Source organism: Amblyomma mixtum, chromosome 5 (assembly GCF_055824585.1).
Source record: "Amblyomma mixtum isolate Tamu chromosome 5, ASM5582458v1, whole genome shotgun sequence".
Lineage (NCBI taxonomy): Eukaryota > Metazoa > Arthropoda > Arachnida > Ixodida > Ixodidae > Amblyomma > Amblyomma mixtum.
The window spans coordinates 162,501,816-162,519,371 of record NC_143016.1 but is presented as its reverse complement, the minus strand read 5'-3'; the positions used below and the strand labels follow the sequence as shown (position 1 = coordinate 162,519,371).

At 48.3% G+C, this 17,556-nt stretch overlaps 1 protein-coding gene across 1 annotated transcript in view; it reads left to right on the top strand.

Moving 5' to 3' along the window:
- Positions 1–17,556, top strand: part of LOC149344350 (uncharacterized) — a 77,850-nt gene that overhangs the window by 14,203 nt on the left and 46,091 nt on the right. The window contains exons 2-5 of the mRNA XM_089547220.1: positions 856–865; positions 3,468–3,559; positions 7,010–7,165; positions 16,406–16,669. Coding sequence (XP_089403346.1) covers positions 856–865; positions 3,468–3,559; positions 7,010–7,165; positions 16,406–16,669 — 522 coding nt within the window. The remainder of the gene's footprint in view (positions 1–855; positions 866–3,467; positions 3,560–7,009; positions 7,166–16,405; positions 16,670–17,556) is intronic.

Below are 17,556 nucleotides of genomic sequence, written 5' to 3'. Positions count from 1 at the left end.
CGTATTCCTAAAAACTAGATGTCAAATACATCGGCTTCTTTAGGAGCTTCCAAGGGTAATAGCCATTCCTTCTTGTATTCATTATTTCGTTATGAACCGTTCCATTGAAATGATCTTCAACTACATTAAGCGATTAAAGCTTATACAAAGATCGGAAATCCCACACCAGGATTGTCAGATTACGTCTTGTTAGATGTAAAGCAAGCGCCTTGCTAGATATAATCTTATTAAACACAACATGAAGGAGTAGTCCAAATGAAAGCTCAGAAAGTCTTTCCCGCCATCCGCTCGCCTACTGCTGATCAGCGCATCCTGGTGGCTTGCTGGTGATAAGGGTTAAGGCGAAACCTCTTAGCGTCCGTCGTAGGCATTGCGTGAGTGTACCAGCGCGAGCTTGTTCCTGTAATGTATAATGACCTCGTCGTGCGTTTGCGAATAACCTTTGTAGCAGTTAAGCAAGACCCGCAGTCCAAGAAAACTGCTAGCACATGACTGTTAACGGCTCTTCAAGACTTCACTTCACCTTCACTTCAGACGCTATATGTGGGAAATCTACCCACTGTTCTACGAGTAAATGCACGTGATATATGGTTATGTTGTCGCCCGTGTAAAGTTTCTGCAGCGCGCCTTCTTCAGTCTTTATCTGCGGATCGCGTATGGCAAGGGGGAATTTAATTCCGTAAAGCAAGGCTTACACTGGCCTGAAACGCAAAGCAATTAGGGCGCCCAAAAAGGTCGCTACGACTGCGTTGATATGAGTCCACCCATCAACGATTGTAGCTGGTTAGCGCAGTGGCATCGCTGTTCCATTCCGTCATCACGACTGACTCTACTTCCTCTCTTATATGTTTACAGAAATTAAAGGGTAAGTCCGAACTCCTTCCCTGCCTAGGTGGCTGAGTGGCCATGCCGTTCACCTGCCGAACCGAAGGCAGCGGGGTATACTCTCGGTCTCGGCGCAGTCGAAGTGTAAACGCTCCCATGTGCTGTGCAATATCACTGCATTATAAATACCCCGGATGATGTAGATTTATGCGGATCCCTCTATTACAGCGTCTCTCATAGCCAAATTAACTTTCAGTATGCTGCGTGTATAGTTTCTAGTGTATTTTTGCTTTCCACGGACACAATGAAGCAACAATTTGTCTAGCGCCTCCTTCAGAAGGGCTGCTCTCCAGCCTGCACCTGCGTCTCAGGGACATACGTCAAGGACTCTGACTGTCCATCTAGAGAAAATAGCGAATATATGTTTTTTTGTTGGGTTATCACGTCAACCAGGAAAGGTAGCGTCGCTGATATATCTCTAATGACAGATGTTCTATGAGTAGAGCTACCTCGAATTCTTTGTCCTTAAGTCCGCACAGCCTGTTTGATACTGATAACGCTTTATGACCAACCGAGCAAGACTTTCGTTTCTTGCATGCTACCAAAGTAGAGTTATTACTCATAATTTTTATACCTGCCACTAAAGCATTGCAGTCATGCACTGTTCTCGACCGAAACAATTCACGAAGCTGCAATGAGTTTACTCAGCCGATGGTACAAACAAATAGACTTCCAATTGAGGTGAACGCAGCTTATAACTAAGGCAAAAAAAATCTTCAAAATGAAATTCATTGCGTAGTCATGTCGGACTTCTGTGGTGCCTTGACAGTGTGGGGCGAAGACGGGCTTTGCGTTGTTTTTCAGTGAATCCGCGCAGCCAAAGCACGCAGCAGCCGATGTGCAGCAGCCATAATCTGGTCTCCCACGGAGAGTAAGACATGATACTGCTTCGCAACAGGGACATTCTCGATGCCAGCTCCGGAAAGTGGCTACAAAAACGCAAAGCGAAAGACAGTAGAGCAACAGACAGATCATGGGAGCGTCAAATTATGAAATAATTCAAACAATCGGGGCTCTGGAAATGAAGGAAAAATCCTAAAACAAATTATCCAAATGAAATCTGCATTCCTATGAATCGGCAGTACAGACAATCCTCATGGTATTTCCTCACTGGTATTTTTTTAGCAATGTCGCTGGCTTTTCTTTATCTTGCCGAGAAAAATAGCATCCGATTTTGTAGAGCAATATCAGAACCTACTGATTCGTAAAAATGAAACTTCTATGAATAGATGTATTTTGCAAAGTCTTGTGGGGCTGTCTCCGTTTTTTTTGTGTGACTGCAGCCCGCCCGGTCTACGTAAGCTTTGTTACCGAATGACACTGGGGAATGACGTTGCGAACAGGCACGCAAACTGATCGCACTGCTTTAGAGCGCGAAGACAATGTGAAACTGCCATCAGGCCCTTTGAATTGGAGCTAAAGCGTCTTGACTGCTTCGGTAAACAAAATCATTGCCGTGGGACTATTCCACGGCGACCGCTTTATTTTGTACGTTTATCAATACATGGCGCATTCCAGGAAATCAGCATTCGTAACGGAAGGGACTGGCTATAGACTGCAGGCTTGATTTCGAGTCAACAAGTCTTGGTTAGAATGAACTAGGGTGAATATTTAGCATTTCTAGCTTCGCACTATTTTCAAGCGTTATCCAAAAACAGCTTGCGATTCCCCAGTGCGAAAAAACCGGCCACCATGCTCTAGCTCATCACAGAATAATTCTGAAAGTTCATTCCTTCTCTACTGGTCAATAAGAAGGTAAAATTCAAACCAAGCACTCATTCTTTAATACCTGTAGTAGGAGAAAGCAGAAGTTAAAGCCATTCGCACTCATAATCGTAAAGCGTAATAAGTTAGGCATCAAAAAGCATTCACTACAAGCCACTCCATGACAGCAGTTCAACACAGGCCAGACAATCAAAGCTGTCTAGATCACGCTCAGAACCACAGTCATCGTAAAGGCAATGCAATTAGCTCCTTATGAATCAGAAAATCACTAAAAACGGCAAATAACCAATTGACATCAACAGTCGCCGCGTATGAGAAGGATTCAGCGCCAATAAGGCAGTTCTTAATAAAATTCGGAACATTTTTCTGTTCAGTGGCGCTTTGCTATACATTTGGTGTCCCTATGAAAGGCACACTGGAGAAGAATATATTTTGCAAGTTATATTCGTGGTTCATTGTTTTACCTCTCGCATTATAAGCGTCATTACTGATTAGGGACAATGCTTTATAGTTACGAGCACTGCAGTAACCAATCATACACCACAGGATTTGCCTCTAGTAATACTTGAGCTCTTGCAGCACCCAATCAACGAACAGCAAAGAAATGCGCCCACAATCTGAAAGGATTTGCGACTCAGATAAAGCAAACAAGACAGTGCAGTGGCCAGAAGGAAGCCCAGGACTACTATATGCATTTAACAATGGCTGCCCTTCTTGTTGGTGCGTAGCCATGGGCCACGGAGGTATTGATGTAAAAGAAAGAGCTCATATCTTGCTCTCCGCTTGCCCTCGCACAGTTAAATGGCGGTTATAGTGTTCACTTATGTATTGCTTTCTCTCTCATTTCTGTCCAGCAGAAGTCCGGAGGTGGCCCAGGCCATCTGCATCGCAGCTGTGGGGCTCGCTGCCCTGCTGGGCGTCGTCCTGTTCTTCCACACGAGGGCCGCCCGTGAGCACATTCTGTGGTCGCTGCCGTGTCTCCCTCAGCTTGGAACGAGAACTCCTTCTCTGGGAGCAATATTTTTGCTATATTTAAACAGAGGTTGCGTTAAGTGTCAGGTGTTGGGTAAAAAGTTTCTTGTCAAAGACAAACTTTACGACGCGAAGAACACAGCGTTAACCGTAAACAAAACATTTCTCTATGACATAGTTTCTTTAGCTTTGGGCTTGCTTGAGCAAGGCTGCAGTGCGAATACTGAAACTGACCGCTCTTAGCCCTGATTCTACCTAAGGTTGATGCCATTTTTGTTTCACTACAATAACCCCAGAAGCCCAGTTTGTCGGCCCAATATTGGAAATGTATTCGCAAAGGCCGGTCGTGCAAATTACCAGAGTGGAACCACCAACTTTCAATATTGGGACAATTACTTGTGCAGCTTGGGTGCTTATTCTATTAAGTACATGTAGTGTAGTTTATATGCTTAGAAGTTGCACTGACGCTGTATTCCGGTTGCCGTACTTTATTCCTAGTACTACGATGAGCACGCTCAAAGCAAGGTCCAAAATATTTAAAAAAAGCAAGTCTTTAGCGAGTGTGACGAGTACAATGAAGACCACGGAGTTTCTCAACAAATAATCTCTTTGTTTATCGATTTGTGGTAGTGAGAAAATGGTCTCTAAAATTGAAAATTATTGCCAAAAGTGATCTGATACGGACTGAGAATCATCGGAGGGCACCGCAATTCAGGGTAAAGTACTGAACGTACGCATATCGAAGGCACTGGAAATTAGAAGCGCGTGTACATTATTTTGGAGCAGCTCAAGGAGAGCACGCGCATTTATTCAATTCCTTTCTACTCTTGTATACCGCCATGGCGCATCCTATGAGTGTAACTACGTGACCTTTGTGTTGTGCCGCTCAATATCAGTTGGTTTCTATCACCAGCTGTGGACCCGCCGCGGTGGCTCAGTGGTTACGGCGCTCGGCTGCTGACCCGAAAGACGCGGGTTCGATCCCGGCCGCGGCGGCTGAATTTCTTGAAGGCGAAATTCTAGAGGCCCGTGTGCTGTGCGATGTCAGTGCACGTTAAAGAACCCCAGGTGGTCGAAATATCCGGAGCCCTTCACTGCGGCGTCTCTCATAGCCTCACTCGCTTTGGGACGTTAAACCCCAATAAACCAAACCAATCACCAGCTGTGGTGGCTGCGTTCCATTGGCGACGAAGTGCCAAAACGGCTGTCTAGAAGCATTTCAGTTTTGAAACTTCAAGGTTTAAAATTATCATGTGAGTTCTACCGAACTCTGCTGCACCTACACTCGACCACCGAACCATCTTGAGCAATGCATCTGACTTACCCGAGACTCCGGCAACATTCGGCAATTAGGACAGCAATGAGAAACGCAAAATTAGATTTCGAGCTCTGCAGCGACTTAGGGCAGGCTCTGACTGGGCGGACGTGTGCAGACAGAAAAACAGCAGCTTTGGTTAGCGAGCAAACACGACATGATGTCAGGGGGAAATCAAAAGAAGGAAATCGGCCAGGGAGGGAGGGCGTGGAATACTGGTTACAGATACCCGATGGTCCGTAAGGGTAACCAGGGGATTCCACCCGAAAGAATGCATTACATCTAACGACATGGAGTCATGTGGGCAGATAGGATTTGGAAATTAACTGAGACACGCTGGCCGCAGCCAGCACCGAAGAGGGTTGGATGAAGATCAAGGAGAGAGTAATTTTCTTCTCCTCGATTTAGCCTGCCTGATGATGATAGCCTAGCAGCACCATGGTCGATGAACTGGCCAGTGCCGAATTTTTCTAACGCGTGAAAAGCTTTCAGTATGAGTAATGTTTTGCTGGCGCCAACTGCCGCGTTTTCTTCTGCACCTTCGAACAGCGAGACAGTATAGAATCGAGTACAGACATATAAATATGCACTTGAATGCCGTGTAAAGATGGCACATTAAATATAAGTGCAAAATTCTGTCCTGCATTTGATGTTTTGTTTCTTTTCTTTTAACTTTTTTTTACTCTCTCCCCTGGCCCTGACGGTATCGCCCTGGCAGTATCGCCCTGGCGGTATCGCCCTCCCCAGCCTACGTTGGCAGGAAACCGGGACAGATGCAAGAGGACCAATAGAAATGAAAATTAAAAGAAACTTGCCAAACTGTGGTTTTGTTAACGCGAACGTTTCTTTATCTACTTCACCAAGATTTCACAATGTGTAGGACCAATAAAAAAGAAAACTCAAAGAAACTTTCCAAAATATGATTTTGTTAATGCGAAGGATTATTTATCTGCATCACCAAGATTTCGCAGTGTATATATCCTTCTCCTTTCGTAATGGCGCTCGCTCACCGAGCGGGTGGTCAGTCGGTGCGCCGCCGCGCGCTCACCTCAGCTGGACCTGCCAGAGCGCCGCGCACATAGGCACATGTGGCCATTTGATCGCGGGCGCACCGGCGCTAGCTCGCCAATTTTGGGGAATTTGTCGTGTTGGACGACTTGAGGCCTCGCAAACGGCCACCACCCACAAAGGGTGAGCTCCCTGAAAGAAAACGGCGACATGCAGCTGCCCAGCGCCATCGATACGAAGCACACTAGTATAATGCGAAATAAGAGCGCCTACAACTAATGCCCCAAAGAGCCCGACAACGGCGCACTTCGAAACTGCTCATGAACACAAGGCGAGGCTCCAAACAAGGCGTGGAGTTAGGCATCATCTCAGGACGAGTGAAATCACAATTCCCATTGAGATCCAGAAGAAAGGTTTACGTCAGTTGTGGATATATGTGTTGTGTTCTTCTCACAGATCGCGTGCGATGGCATCAATGCTGTTGTCATGAAAGTGTACTAAAGTTCCGGTGCAACAAAGGTGCAACAATACACGAATTCCTATCCATCAACCTGGCTATGTGCAGTTTTGGTGCTGCAGTACCCTTCTGCGAAAGTTCTCAGAAGACATAGAGAGGGCAGTGATCATAAAGGGGGATTTAAACCTGGTCGCTTCAAATACAGCAAATCAGTGTTTCCCTCAATACTTGACGCAGGCTTTTAACGCGGCACTAAACGCAGCAGACTCAGAGCCAAGAACACGACATGGCAGTGTCATCAAGCACGTCTTCACTAGGGGAGTCCTCTTAAAGGCGTCGAAATACATCTCCGACTTCAGTTTACACAGACGGTTAGTCTGAATACTAGGAATGCAATATGAATACTACAACAACAATGTCGACAGCATGGATGAATAAGATTTGCTCAAAGTAACAAATCGCATCGTTGCTTTTGAAGCTGAGTTGCGTCCTGACTATCGAACGAATCCCAAGGAGTGACTACCGCATTTTGTAGAGGACAGCGCAGAGGGCTCTATAATATATTTTTTTAAAAGACCAACATTTTGCTTCACGGTAACCGTTGATGAACGATGTGCAAAGTGGCACTGGCCATTGTACACTTGCAGCTCCCCGACGCGTCGCCATTCGCAAGATCCATGCCGAGATAGGCGACGACGAATCGCGAGCCGGGGGCAGCAGAGACTTCGGCGGCGGAGGCAGCTCGGGCCGCAGATCCAGCGACAAGTTTGGTCGGCGAGATGAAATTCCGGACGAGCCGCAAGGTGTGTTCTTGGCTGAGGGTCGTACGTAATCAACGCGACACGGTGGGCCTCATCCCGCTGGACACTAATGCTGCAGAACTCTACGCATTATGTGGTACAGCATTTTCCTTTTAGTAAAGGTACAGACAAAAAACTACAATAGCAGCAGGACGAGAGCCAGTATGCACGCTTAAATGCGTTCCCGGCTGGTCTGACAGCTTTTTAGCGCCTGTCCTGTCCACTTCTGTGTCGTCCGTGTCCTTTTTGCGCTATGTTTTCGTAGAACTAACAGCTTTTTAAACAGCAATTTTGGGTCCGATGCACTTCCGAATCGAATCTAATTGGTAACACACACTGAGGGCATATTGTGGATGACTTGCGTGCTGTTAACTCTAAGTATAAAAAAAGCATCAGAAAAAAATTCAAGAAGCAGGTTTCAACTTCTACGCGTTGAAGCGTATGGCGCTACTAATTTCGCCACAGAACCGAAGGGCTCGAGTGCTTGTCTCTGAGTACTTTCCTGTGCTAATAAAATTTCGCCTATTTGCCTCCAAAATGGCGCTGCTTTTATAACTTAGTAATCAAGATGGCAGTCGCCATTGCCACGGCTCGAAACGGGTGCCAATTATACCTGTCTATCTGCAGTGGGGTTATGTGCCTCTCAGAGAGCGCAATGAGTTTTCTGGTCCTTCTTTGTGCGCTTACCAAATGGGAAATTCCAAACATAATTTCGCTCCCAACAATCAAAACACCGCTTCCTTGGCACATAGCTCCTATCAGTATTGCTGAAAAATACAAATAGTGTCAGATTCAAACCACTTTTTCACGAACCAAACGCTCACGTTAAGACATTATCATATATATTTTTTGAACCTGATATCCTGCATTGGGATGTATGTATGAGGGAGTTTCTCTCTGTTATCTATGTGCTGCTTGTAAAAAGAGGTGCAACTGCAGTATCGTACTTCACAAACTCTTTTCAGCGAGTAAGTGCCGTGAAATCTTGCCTCTTAGTAATTAAAAGGAACTGAAAGTATGAGAGATTGGTAGCAGTGGTGAGCTACTGGCCGCCGAGTAAACTTCTTTTAGTTTTGAGCAGCCGCAGCGGCTCAATGGTTATGGTTGCTCGGCTGCTGACGCGAAAGATTCGGGGTCGATCGCGCTCCTCTCCATGCGCGGGGGCCGCATTTCGGTAGAGGCGAAGTGCTTGAGAGCCGTGAACTGTGCGATGTCAGTGCACGTTAAAGAACTCCAGGTGTTTGAAATTATTCGGAGACTTTCATTACAGCGTCCCTCGTAGCCTGAGACGCTTTGGGACATTAAGCATCATAAGCCATAAACCATTTTGTTTTTGTAGTCGTGACAACCTATTGAAATGCAAACAGCGCAAAGACGAAGACCGCAGCAGAAGAAACACAGGACGGCATGCTGCGGTGTTCGTCTTTGCGCTGTTTGCCTTTAAACATGTACCACCAACTCGCCCGTTTAGGTGTTTCGTGACAACCAGTGCATAGTATATCATGTGGTTAGCACTGCGACCCATTTTGCTAATAAGCCGCCGCGGTGGCTCAGTGGCTATGGTGTTCGGCTGCTGGCCCTAAAGACGCGGGTTCGATCCCGGCCGCGGCGGTTGAATTTCTTTGGAGGAGAAATTCGAGGCCCGTGTACTGTGCGATGTCAGTGCACGTTAAAGAACCCCAGGTGGTCGAAATTTCCGGAGCCCTCCACTACGGCGTCTCTCATAGCCTCAGTCGCTTTGGGACGTTAAACCCCATAAACATAAACATAAACATTGTAACGGGGGGTTTGTTACGAGGTACTGGGGCGACGGGAACGGCAACGGCAGCAGTCTGGGATCAAGTCGGCAAAAGACGCACAAGCGTAGCGCTGGCAAAAACTCTCGAGAGCACTTTCACTTCGTCTTCGTCTTTGCAAAACATCAGACGCATCTTCTTCTTTAGCCTTACGATCGCCCCGGGGACAAGAGGAGCCATCCTGGCGACTTAGGATGATGTCAGGACGGCGGGGTCGTAGTAGGGCTTGTGGCGCTGGACATGAACGGTCTCCCGTCCTCGGCGGCGGAGATCAGGAGACGGCGTGAGGGGTTCCACGATATAATTAACCGGAGAGGTGCGCTCCAGCACACGGTAGGGACCATGGTACTTCGCAAGAAATTTTGAGGAGAGACCGGGAGTTCCTGAAGGGATCCAGAGCCACACAAGTGCGCCAGAAGTGTAGTTCGGTGAGGTTTGGTCTTGGTCGAGGCGGGAGCGCTGGCGATGCTGGGTGTCAGTCGTTAGTGACCGGGCAATTTGGCGGCAGGCTTCGGCGTGTTGCGCGGCTTCGGAAACAGGCCGATATTCGGATTCATCAGGGCGGTAAGGGAGAATTGTGTCGATAGTAGCAGAGGGTTGGCGGCCGTAAAGTAGGAAGAAAGGAGAGAATCCGGTGGTAGACTGCGTAGCGGTATTGTATGCATAAGTAACGTACGGAAGGACAAGATCCCAATTCGTGTGGTCAGAAGCGACGTACTTGGAGAGCATGTCTCCGAGGGTGCGGTTAAATCGTTCAGTGAGGCCATTGGTCTGCGGATGATAGGCGGTGGTTGTTCGGTGAATCGTGTTGCACTCTTTGAGAAGCGCCTTCATCACCTCAGATAAGAACACGCGGCCTCGGTCACTGAGCAGTTCACGAGGTGCACCGTGGCGAAGGATGAATTGGTGCAAAATGAAGGAGGCGACGTCCGTCGCTGTGGCAGCCGGAAGGGCAGCAGTTTCGGCATATCGTGTAAGGTGATCCACCGCTACTATAGCCCAACGGTTGCCGGCTGCAGTGTATGGAAGCAGACCGTATAAATCAATGCCAACGCGGTCGAATGGGCGTGGAGGGCAGGGTAACGGCTGCAGCTCAGCAGCAGAACGATGGGGAGGTGTCTTGCGACGTTCGCAGGGAATGCATGAGCGCACGTACTTCATGATAAAGGTGTACATTCCGCGCCAGTAGTAGCGCAGCCGTATGCGGGTATAGGTCTTGAAAACGCCCGCGTGACCGCTGTGGGGGGCAGCATGGAAATATGAGCATATCTCCGAGCGTAAGTGACGTGGAATAACGAGCAGCCACTTGCAACCTTCGGAGTTGTAGTTACGGCGATAAAGTAGGTTGTCACGAATCGCAAAATGGGCAGCTTGGCGGCGGAGCGCACGTGACGGTGAAGCAGCCGTAGGGTTGGCGAGAAAGTCGAGAAGGGAAGCGATCCATGGATCCATGCGTTGCGCTGAAGGCATGTCGCTGAGGCGAAGCAAGGGCAGAGAAGCGCCGGAGGTGGAAAGGCTGGCAATCTCGGCTGGAAGGGGGCAGCGTGACAGTGCATCGGCGTCTTGATGCTTGCGGCCGGTGCGATACACGACGCGGATATCATATTCTTGCAAGCGAAGGGCCCACCTAGCGAGGCGGCCGGAGGGGTCTTTCAGGTTGCAAAGCCAACAAACAGAGCGCATGGTGGTCGGTCACAACGTCAAAAGGGCGCCCATAGATGTACGGTCGAAACTTCGCGAGGGCCCATACAATCGCCAAACACTCTTTTTCAGTTACGGAGTAATTGCGTTCTGCTGGTGTGAGTGTGCGGCTAGCATAAGCAACGGCGTATTCGTCGAAGCCAGGTTTTCGTTGGGCGAGGACAGCGCCGAGGCCAACACCGCTGGCGTCCGTGTGAACTTCGGTAGGAGCGGCCGAGTCGAAATGGCGCAGAATGGGCGGCGCCGTGAGGAGACGGCGCAAGGTGTTGTATGCGTCGTCGCACGCTGGAGACCACAGTGATAAATCCGCACTTCCAGACAGCAGTTGAGTCAAAGGCGCAGCAATGGACGCAAAGTTGCGAATAAACCGGCGGAAATACGAGCACAAACCCGGGAAGCTGCGCAGGTCTTTGATGGAGGTAGGTTTGGGAAAGTCAACCACAGCACGAAGTTTCGCTGGGTCGGGACTGACGCCCTGCTTAGAGACAACATGACCTAAGATGGTTAATTGACGGGCGGCAAAACGGCATTTTTTTAAGTTCAGCTGCAGGCCGGCCTCAGAGAGCCAGGTAAAGACGTGCTTCAAACGGTAGAGGTGGGTGTCAAATTCCGCGGAAAAGACCACAATGTCGTAGAGGTAGCAAAGGCATGTCTTCCACTTAAGTCCGCGCAAAATGGTGTCCATCATCCTCTCAAAAGTCGCGGGGGCGTTACAAAGCCCGAAGGGCATCACCGTAAATTCATACAAGCCATCCGGTGTCACAAAGGCGGTTTTGGGGCGATCGGCTTCTTTGATAGGAAGTTGCCAGTACCCGGAACGCAAATCGAGGGAAGAAAACAGTTCGGCCCCTTGCAGACAGTCCAGAGCGTCGTCTATGCGTGGGAGGGGATAGACATCTTTGCGCGTAATCTTATTAAGGCGGCGGTAATCTACACAGAAGCGTATGGAGCCATCCTTCTTTTGACGAGCACCACAGGCGACGCCCATGGGCTGCTTCGTCTTCGTCTTTGCAAAACATCAGACGCATCTTCTTCTTTAGCCTTACAACATAAACATTTTGCTAATGTTTTTCCAGTTTGCCAAACAATTATTGCTGGAGCTGTTTTATGGTAGCACGAGTACTTACTTTAGTTGACGCACCAAAAGCCAGTCGCATTTTATCATAGCTTAGCTCTGTGAAGCTATAAGGGAGTGTAATCTAAAAGATGCCGCAGCCGGGATCTCTACCGCCGGGCCGTACAATGTACCGGTCCGAATCCGTGCTGTGTAACTCCGTGGGGAGCACCACTGCTGCCGAGTTCGTTTAATTATGCGGTGCGGGAAGTTCATGCTTTACAAAACGCTGTCGCAGCAATTTTCTTTCAAATTTTCACTCCAGGTTGGAAAAAACACATGTCATAATACATGGAAAATATTCATTGTCCTTTAGAAGTACAGAAAGGTGGGCAACTTGGTTATTACTATCCATGGTAAAACAGCGCGGAAAAAACACGAGGACGGAACAAACACGACAACACGAGCGCTGACTTTCAACTGACGATTTATTACGCACACATGTACATATATAGCATTCCCGCCAAACACTAAACAGAACAAAAAAACACTGCATCATCACTGAAAATATTGAATCTACATATCTACAAATGCATGCGCCAAAAAGGTGATTTCGCGGTTAGCCAGTGATAATGAGGACTTACTAATGCATGCTGTACGCCCTTTGTCAATGTGATATGCCTCTACTATTTCCCTTACTATCTGATCCTTATGTTTGAAGATGACGGATGTCTGATGAAGCAATGGGGCGCACGTGTGCTCAGGTTGCCTGCAGTGAAGCGCCAAATTCGAACCGGCTGCCTTGTCCAAAGAATTATGGTGCTCCCTCAGGCGTTCGTTTAGACATCTCCCAGTCTGGCCAACATACCACCCACCGCAAGAAAGGGGAATCTTATAAACAACACCCTCGATGTACTCAACCCTCCTCTCTACGTGTGCTGTGGTACAACCACCACCGATCCTCCTTCCTAGTAGGGCCTCTCGCTTCCGCTGCACAGCTCGGCAAATGTTGCTTAATTTTATGCGAGACGAAAATACCACATCAATTTGAAATTTTCGCCCCACTTTCTTCAGACGGTGTGAAAATGCGTGGACGTATGGGATGACAGCTATCTTCCGGCGCTTAGAGACTTCATTCGCCTGAGGAACACGCTTATGGTCCGATTTGATTTTGGCCACCAACCTTTCGCATAACCTTCCAATAGTTGCCTCAGGAAAACCAGCGTGCTTAAGCCTGGAAATTTGGCCTTGCACTCCTTCCTCAATACCATCACTCGTGCTCCGTGGAAGTTCAGCGCATATGTGGATGGTTGCAGCCTTCCCCCGGCCATTCAAGAAGGATCTGCCGTATTTTCGCCTCGGAATGGTGGAGACAAGCGCGTTTTTTCGAATAAAGGTTGAATGTTTGTTGTGGGAATGGACGTGAACGAAGTCATCGCCGACTGTTCGTTGAGTCGTGCAAGACAGCTGACCGGCACACTGATTTCCTGTGGAACAAGGTCCGCCGCTCGTTGTCTGCGAGCAAGGAACGCATGCCTGCCTGTACTCGAGGAAGGGTAGTGGTCTTGGATGACGCTGTTGTGGAGGAACGCCATCGCAAGACTCTGGAGCTGGGACCAAAATTCTGTTTTGAACCACGGCTATTACCAGTTGAAGAGTTGGCCTTGTCAAGGAGAATCGCTGGGCAAGTACCCGAAGTGCAACGCCAGCAGTGCGTCTCCGAGTGCTTCTCGGCGGTTCAAGGCTCCCTTGGCAAGCGTAAAGCTTCGAAATGGTTTGAAGCATTGGTGAACCACCTGGCTGCGAGGCACCTGAGACCACTGATAGCAGACAAAGAAGGGTGCTTTGTTGTGATGAAGGAGAGCGTGTTCTCGGACAAAGCTTTTGCTGCCATTTCCAAGAATTTTCGACACGTGCAAGAGAATGCCGCAAAAGTTAAGAGACGTGCCATCGCCCTTCTTAAAAAGGTTAGTCTCGACCATTTGCTTGAGTCCGTAAAAAAGTAGGAACGCAGTACGCTTGAAATATTTTTTACGGTTAAAACCCACAAAATAGGTTTTCCGTTTCGGTCCATAATTTCGGAGAGGGGAACGTGGCAGCTGGTTGTTTCCAGCTACTTACAGAAGGCGCTTGCTTCCCTTGCTTTTGAAGACCCTTTCCGAACGCGAAACTCTGAGGTCGTTTTCGAGTACCTTCAGAACAATAATCCTGGTGACTGTCATGTGTTCAGTGTTGACGTCGAGGATCTATATTATTCGATTCCTCATGAGTGTTTGCTGCGCTTTGTAAGAGAATGTATAAGTGAGGAAAATGATGAAGTGCGCTTCCGCAATGTTTGCGGTGTATCTGTTGTTGCTTTTCTTGAAGTGCTGTGTATGTACCTCCGGTCTACCGTTGTTGAATGGAATGAAGTTGTGTTTATACAGCGTTCCGGGATATGCATTGGTTCTCGCGTGGTCCGCTGCTAAGTGACTTGTTCCTTAGTAGAATTGACAAAGCAATTGCAGGAGAGTTACCGGACGGCGTGCTGAAAGTACACAGATACGTGGACGATTACCTCGGTTTTGTAAAAAACGAAGAATGAACGCAGGATGTCGTGAACACATTTGTCAGAAATGGTCATGGACTTGCTTTCACCATGGAGAACGTTAAACAAGGTAGGATTCAGCTCTTGGATGTGGAGCTGAGACTTGAGCACGGACACGTTTGCTGGTTGTATTCGCCTCGCTCCGTAAAGCCCTTACTCAGTTTTCAGTCCGGGCATTCCAAGCTGGTAAAGGAAGGCATCGCCTTGTCTTGTGTTCGCGCCGCTCTGACCAAGTCGTGTGTCCATCGTATTGAGGAAGGAGTGCAAGGCCAAACTTCCAGGCTTAAGCACGCTGGTTTTCCTGAGGCAACTATTGGAAGGTTATGCGAAAGGTTGGTGGCCAAAATCAAATCGGACCATAAGCGTGTTCCTCAGGCGAATGAAGTCTCTAAGCGCCGGAAGATAGCTGTCATCCCATACGTCCACGCATTTCCACACCGTCTGAAGAAAGTGGGGCGAAAATTTCAAATTGATGTGGTATTCTGGTCTCGCATAAAATTAAGCAACATTTGCCGAGCTGTGCAGCGGAAGCGAGAGGCCCTACTAGGAAGGAGGATCGGTGGTGGTTGTACCACAGCACACGTAGAGAGGAGGGTTGAGTGCATCGAGGGTGTTGTTTATAAGATTCCCCTTTCTTGCGGTGGGTGGTATGTTGGCCAGACTGGGAGATGTCTAAACGAACGCCTGAGGGAGCACCATAATTCTTTGGACAAGGCAGCCGGTTCGAATTTGGCGCTTCACTGCAGGCAACCTGAGCACACGTGCGCCCCATTGCTTCATCAGACATCCGTCATCTTCAAACATAAGGATCAGATAGTAAGGGAAATAGTAGAGGCATATCACATTGACAAAGGGGGTACAGCATGCATTAGTAAGCCCTCATTATCACTGGCTAACCGCGAAATCACCTTTTTGGAGCATGCATTTGTAGATATGTAGATTTAATATTTTCAGTGATGATGCAGTGTTTTTTTGTTCTGTTTAGTGTTTGGCGGGAATGCTATATATGTACAAATGTGCGTAATAAATCGTCAGTTGAAAGTCAGCGCTCGTGTTGTCGGGTTTGTTCCGTCCTCGTGTTTTTTCCGCGCTGTTTTACCATGGATTCATTGTCCATCAACGCGTAAATCCCTAACCAGCATTAAGGAGCAGACACTCACATAATTTGTTAATTTCCTTTAAACTTGGAAACCAAATGCGTCAAAGAAAGCTCGTGCTACCCTCAATTGCAGTGTGGCTTCCTTCATTCATCAAAGGAGCACCCCCCTGAAAAACTCCGCTACCCGGTGACGCAGTGTGTAGGGGTGCCTTTTTCTAAACCGATAGCTTCATTCTGCTAGGTAAAGCCGCGTATCGCCGTGTGTGCAACATGACTCTGGAAGGTGGTGCCAAAGAGCAACCTAGGAGGCCGGTGGGCCAGCTAGTTCACTTGACCTTGAGGCGTCATCACGATCTGCCCACCGGATAGTGAGCAAACTGCCCACCATTTAAGGTGGCAGTTAAATTAAGGTTTGGTCGCTCTGCAAAAACAACCTGGCCCGCACAAGGCCTACCACTGGGAGCATCTTACATCGCAGGGCAGTGGCGTATAGCTCAACCGCTACACCACTGCGCCAGGAGTGGCATGAAGACTGTGAAGGTTCTTTGAATGTAAAGAGTAGAGTGATATTCTGCATGCATTAGACTTAACCCACTATGCTATCTCGTCATATTCCTTAAAGCGGAGCTTTTCTAGACATTATTCAGCAATTCAATGGGAGACCGCAGCGCGGCCTATTTGGATGAGCATGAGTCTCGCACGCGGGAGGTGCAGGGTTCAGTCCCCTGAGATGCCTGGTACCCATCGGTGATACCATTGGCACATGCTTTCTTTTAGCGTGGTGCTCGGATTCTTTACCGTGAAAAGCTTAGAAATTGGGTCTTTGAGCCCACTTTGAGTAGACCAATACACCTTGTGTCATGGCTGTCTTCGGTCCCAGGCTCCCTTGCGCCATAAACATTCCTCTTCATGAGAGCGGCACTAAGAATGTTTGTAGCCAAAGCTCTGCCTGTTCTCTAGCTGGTTTGTTGTAAGCCGCGCGGCTGGTGCTGCTCGAACTCTGCAGTTCCGCCAGTGGTCAAGATGCCGGGTAGACCAAAGAGCGAAGGCCGACGCAGGAACTCCGAAACCGAACCCTTCACGAGTGAGACGGACATGCCGAGGACTGCCCCGCCCGAGCAGACCGTGAGGACAGAGGAGCCACCGGCACCACCACCGCTACAACCGGCGCTGCCGCCCAGCGACCAGGGCGCCCACGAGGCGACAGACTTCGACAAGCCACCAGCGCCCAAAGGCCGCGACGTAGGCAGCCTTCCGGTGGTGTCCGTGGGTGAGTAATCGCCAGCTCTTGAGCGCCTGCAGGGAAGAAAGGAAGGAGCGAAACATGTCGTCCACACGTGTCCACTCTGCTGGAAATCGTTCTGATTAGACGTGAGTACTTAAGGCGCGAACCAACTGCAATGTTCTAATGCCGGCTTGGTGATATTAATATGAACTCCACGGTTAAAGGGCCTAATCCACTACTCAACAGTGGCGAGTTAGGATATTCGGCTTGTTAAGTACATTGTATTGAGACTGAAGCTACGCGGCCCTACGCGGCACGTGAACCTCTGAATGAACCGCACAGCTGATTAATGGTTAGGGAAAGGTGCCGGGCTGGTTGTTATTGCATAATCATTCTTGGTTTCTCTTATTTATATTTTAATATTGCTATCTATAGTACGAATTTGATATGATTGCGCAATTTAAGGTGACATTACTAGTGATGCTGACCGCGATCAGACCTGGACGCAATAAGCTCGTGCTGTTCGTCCTGCCTAATGAGCTTGAGTGTTTCTAAAACTAAACATACTGGTTTCATTCGTCGTTCATTTCGTATTTCATTCACTTAGATTACTAGTAACAATACTGCACAACTACAGACTGCCTAAAAAACCTTGGGGTGCATGCTCAGTTTGACTTAATATGACATTACCATATTGACCTCACCCTAGCTAACCTCTGAATTTGTCTTCTCTAACGTAGCCTACAACACGCGCCTATCCACGTAATTAACTTACCTATACCATTCTATTCCAGCCAAAAAATGAATACGGCATGGTATTCTGGGACAGTGAAGTGTAATTTTCAGTCTGGATACAAATTCTCCTGACTACTCTAAAGAGGCATGGCAAAGCCACTTTTTAAGGGACCTTCATGCCCAGTGGCGAAGACCTC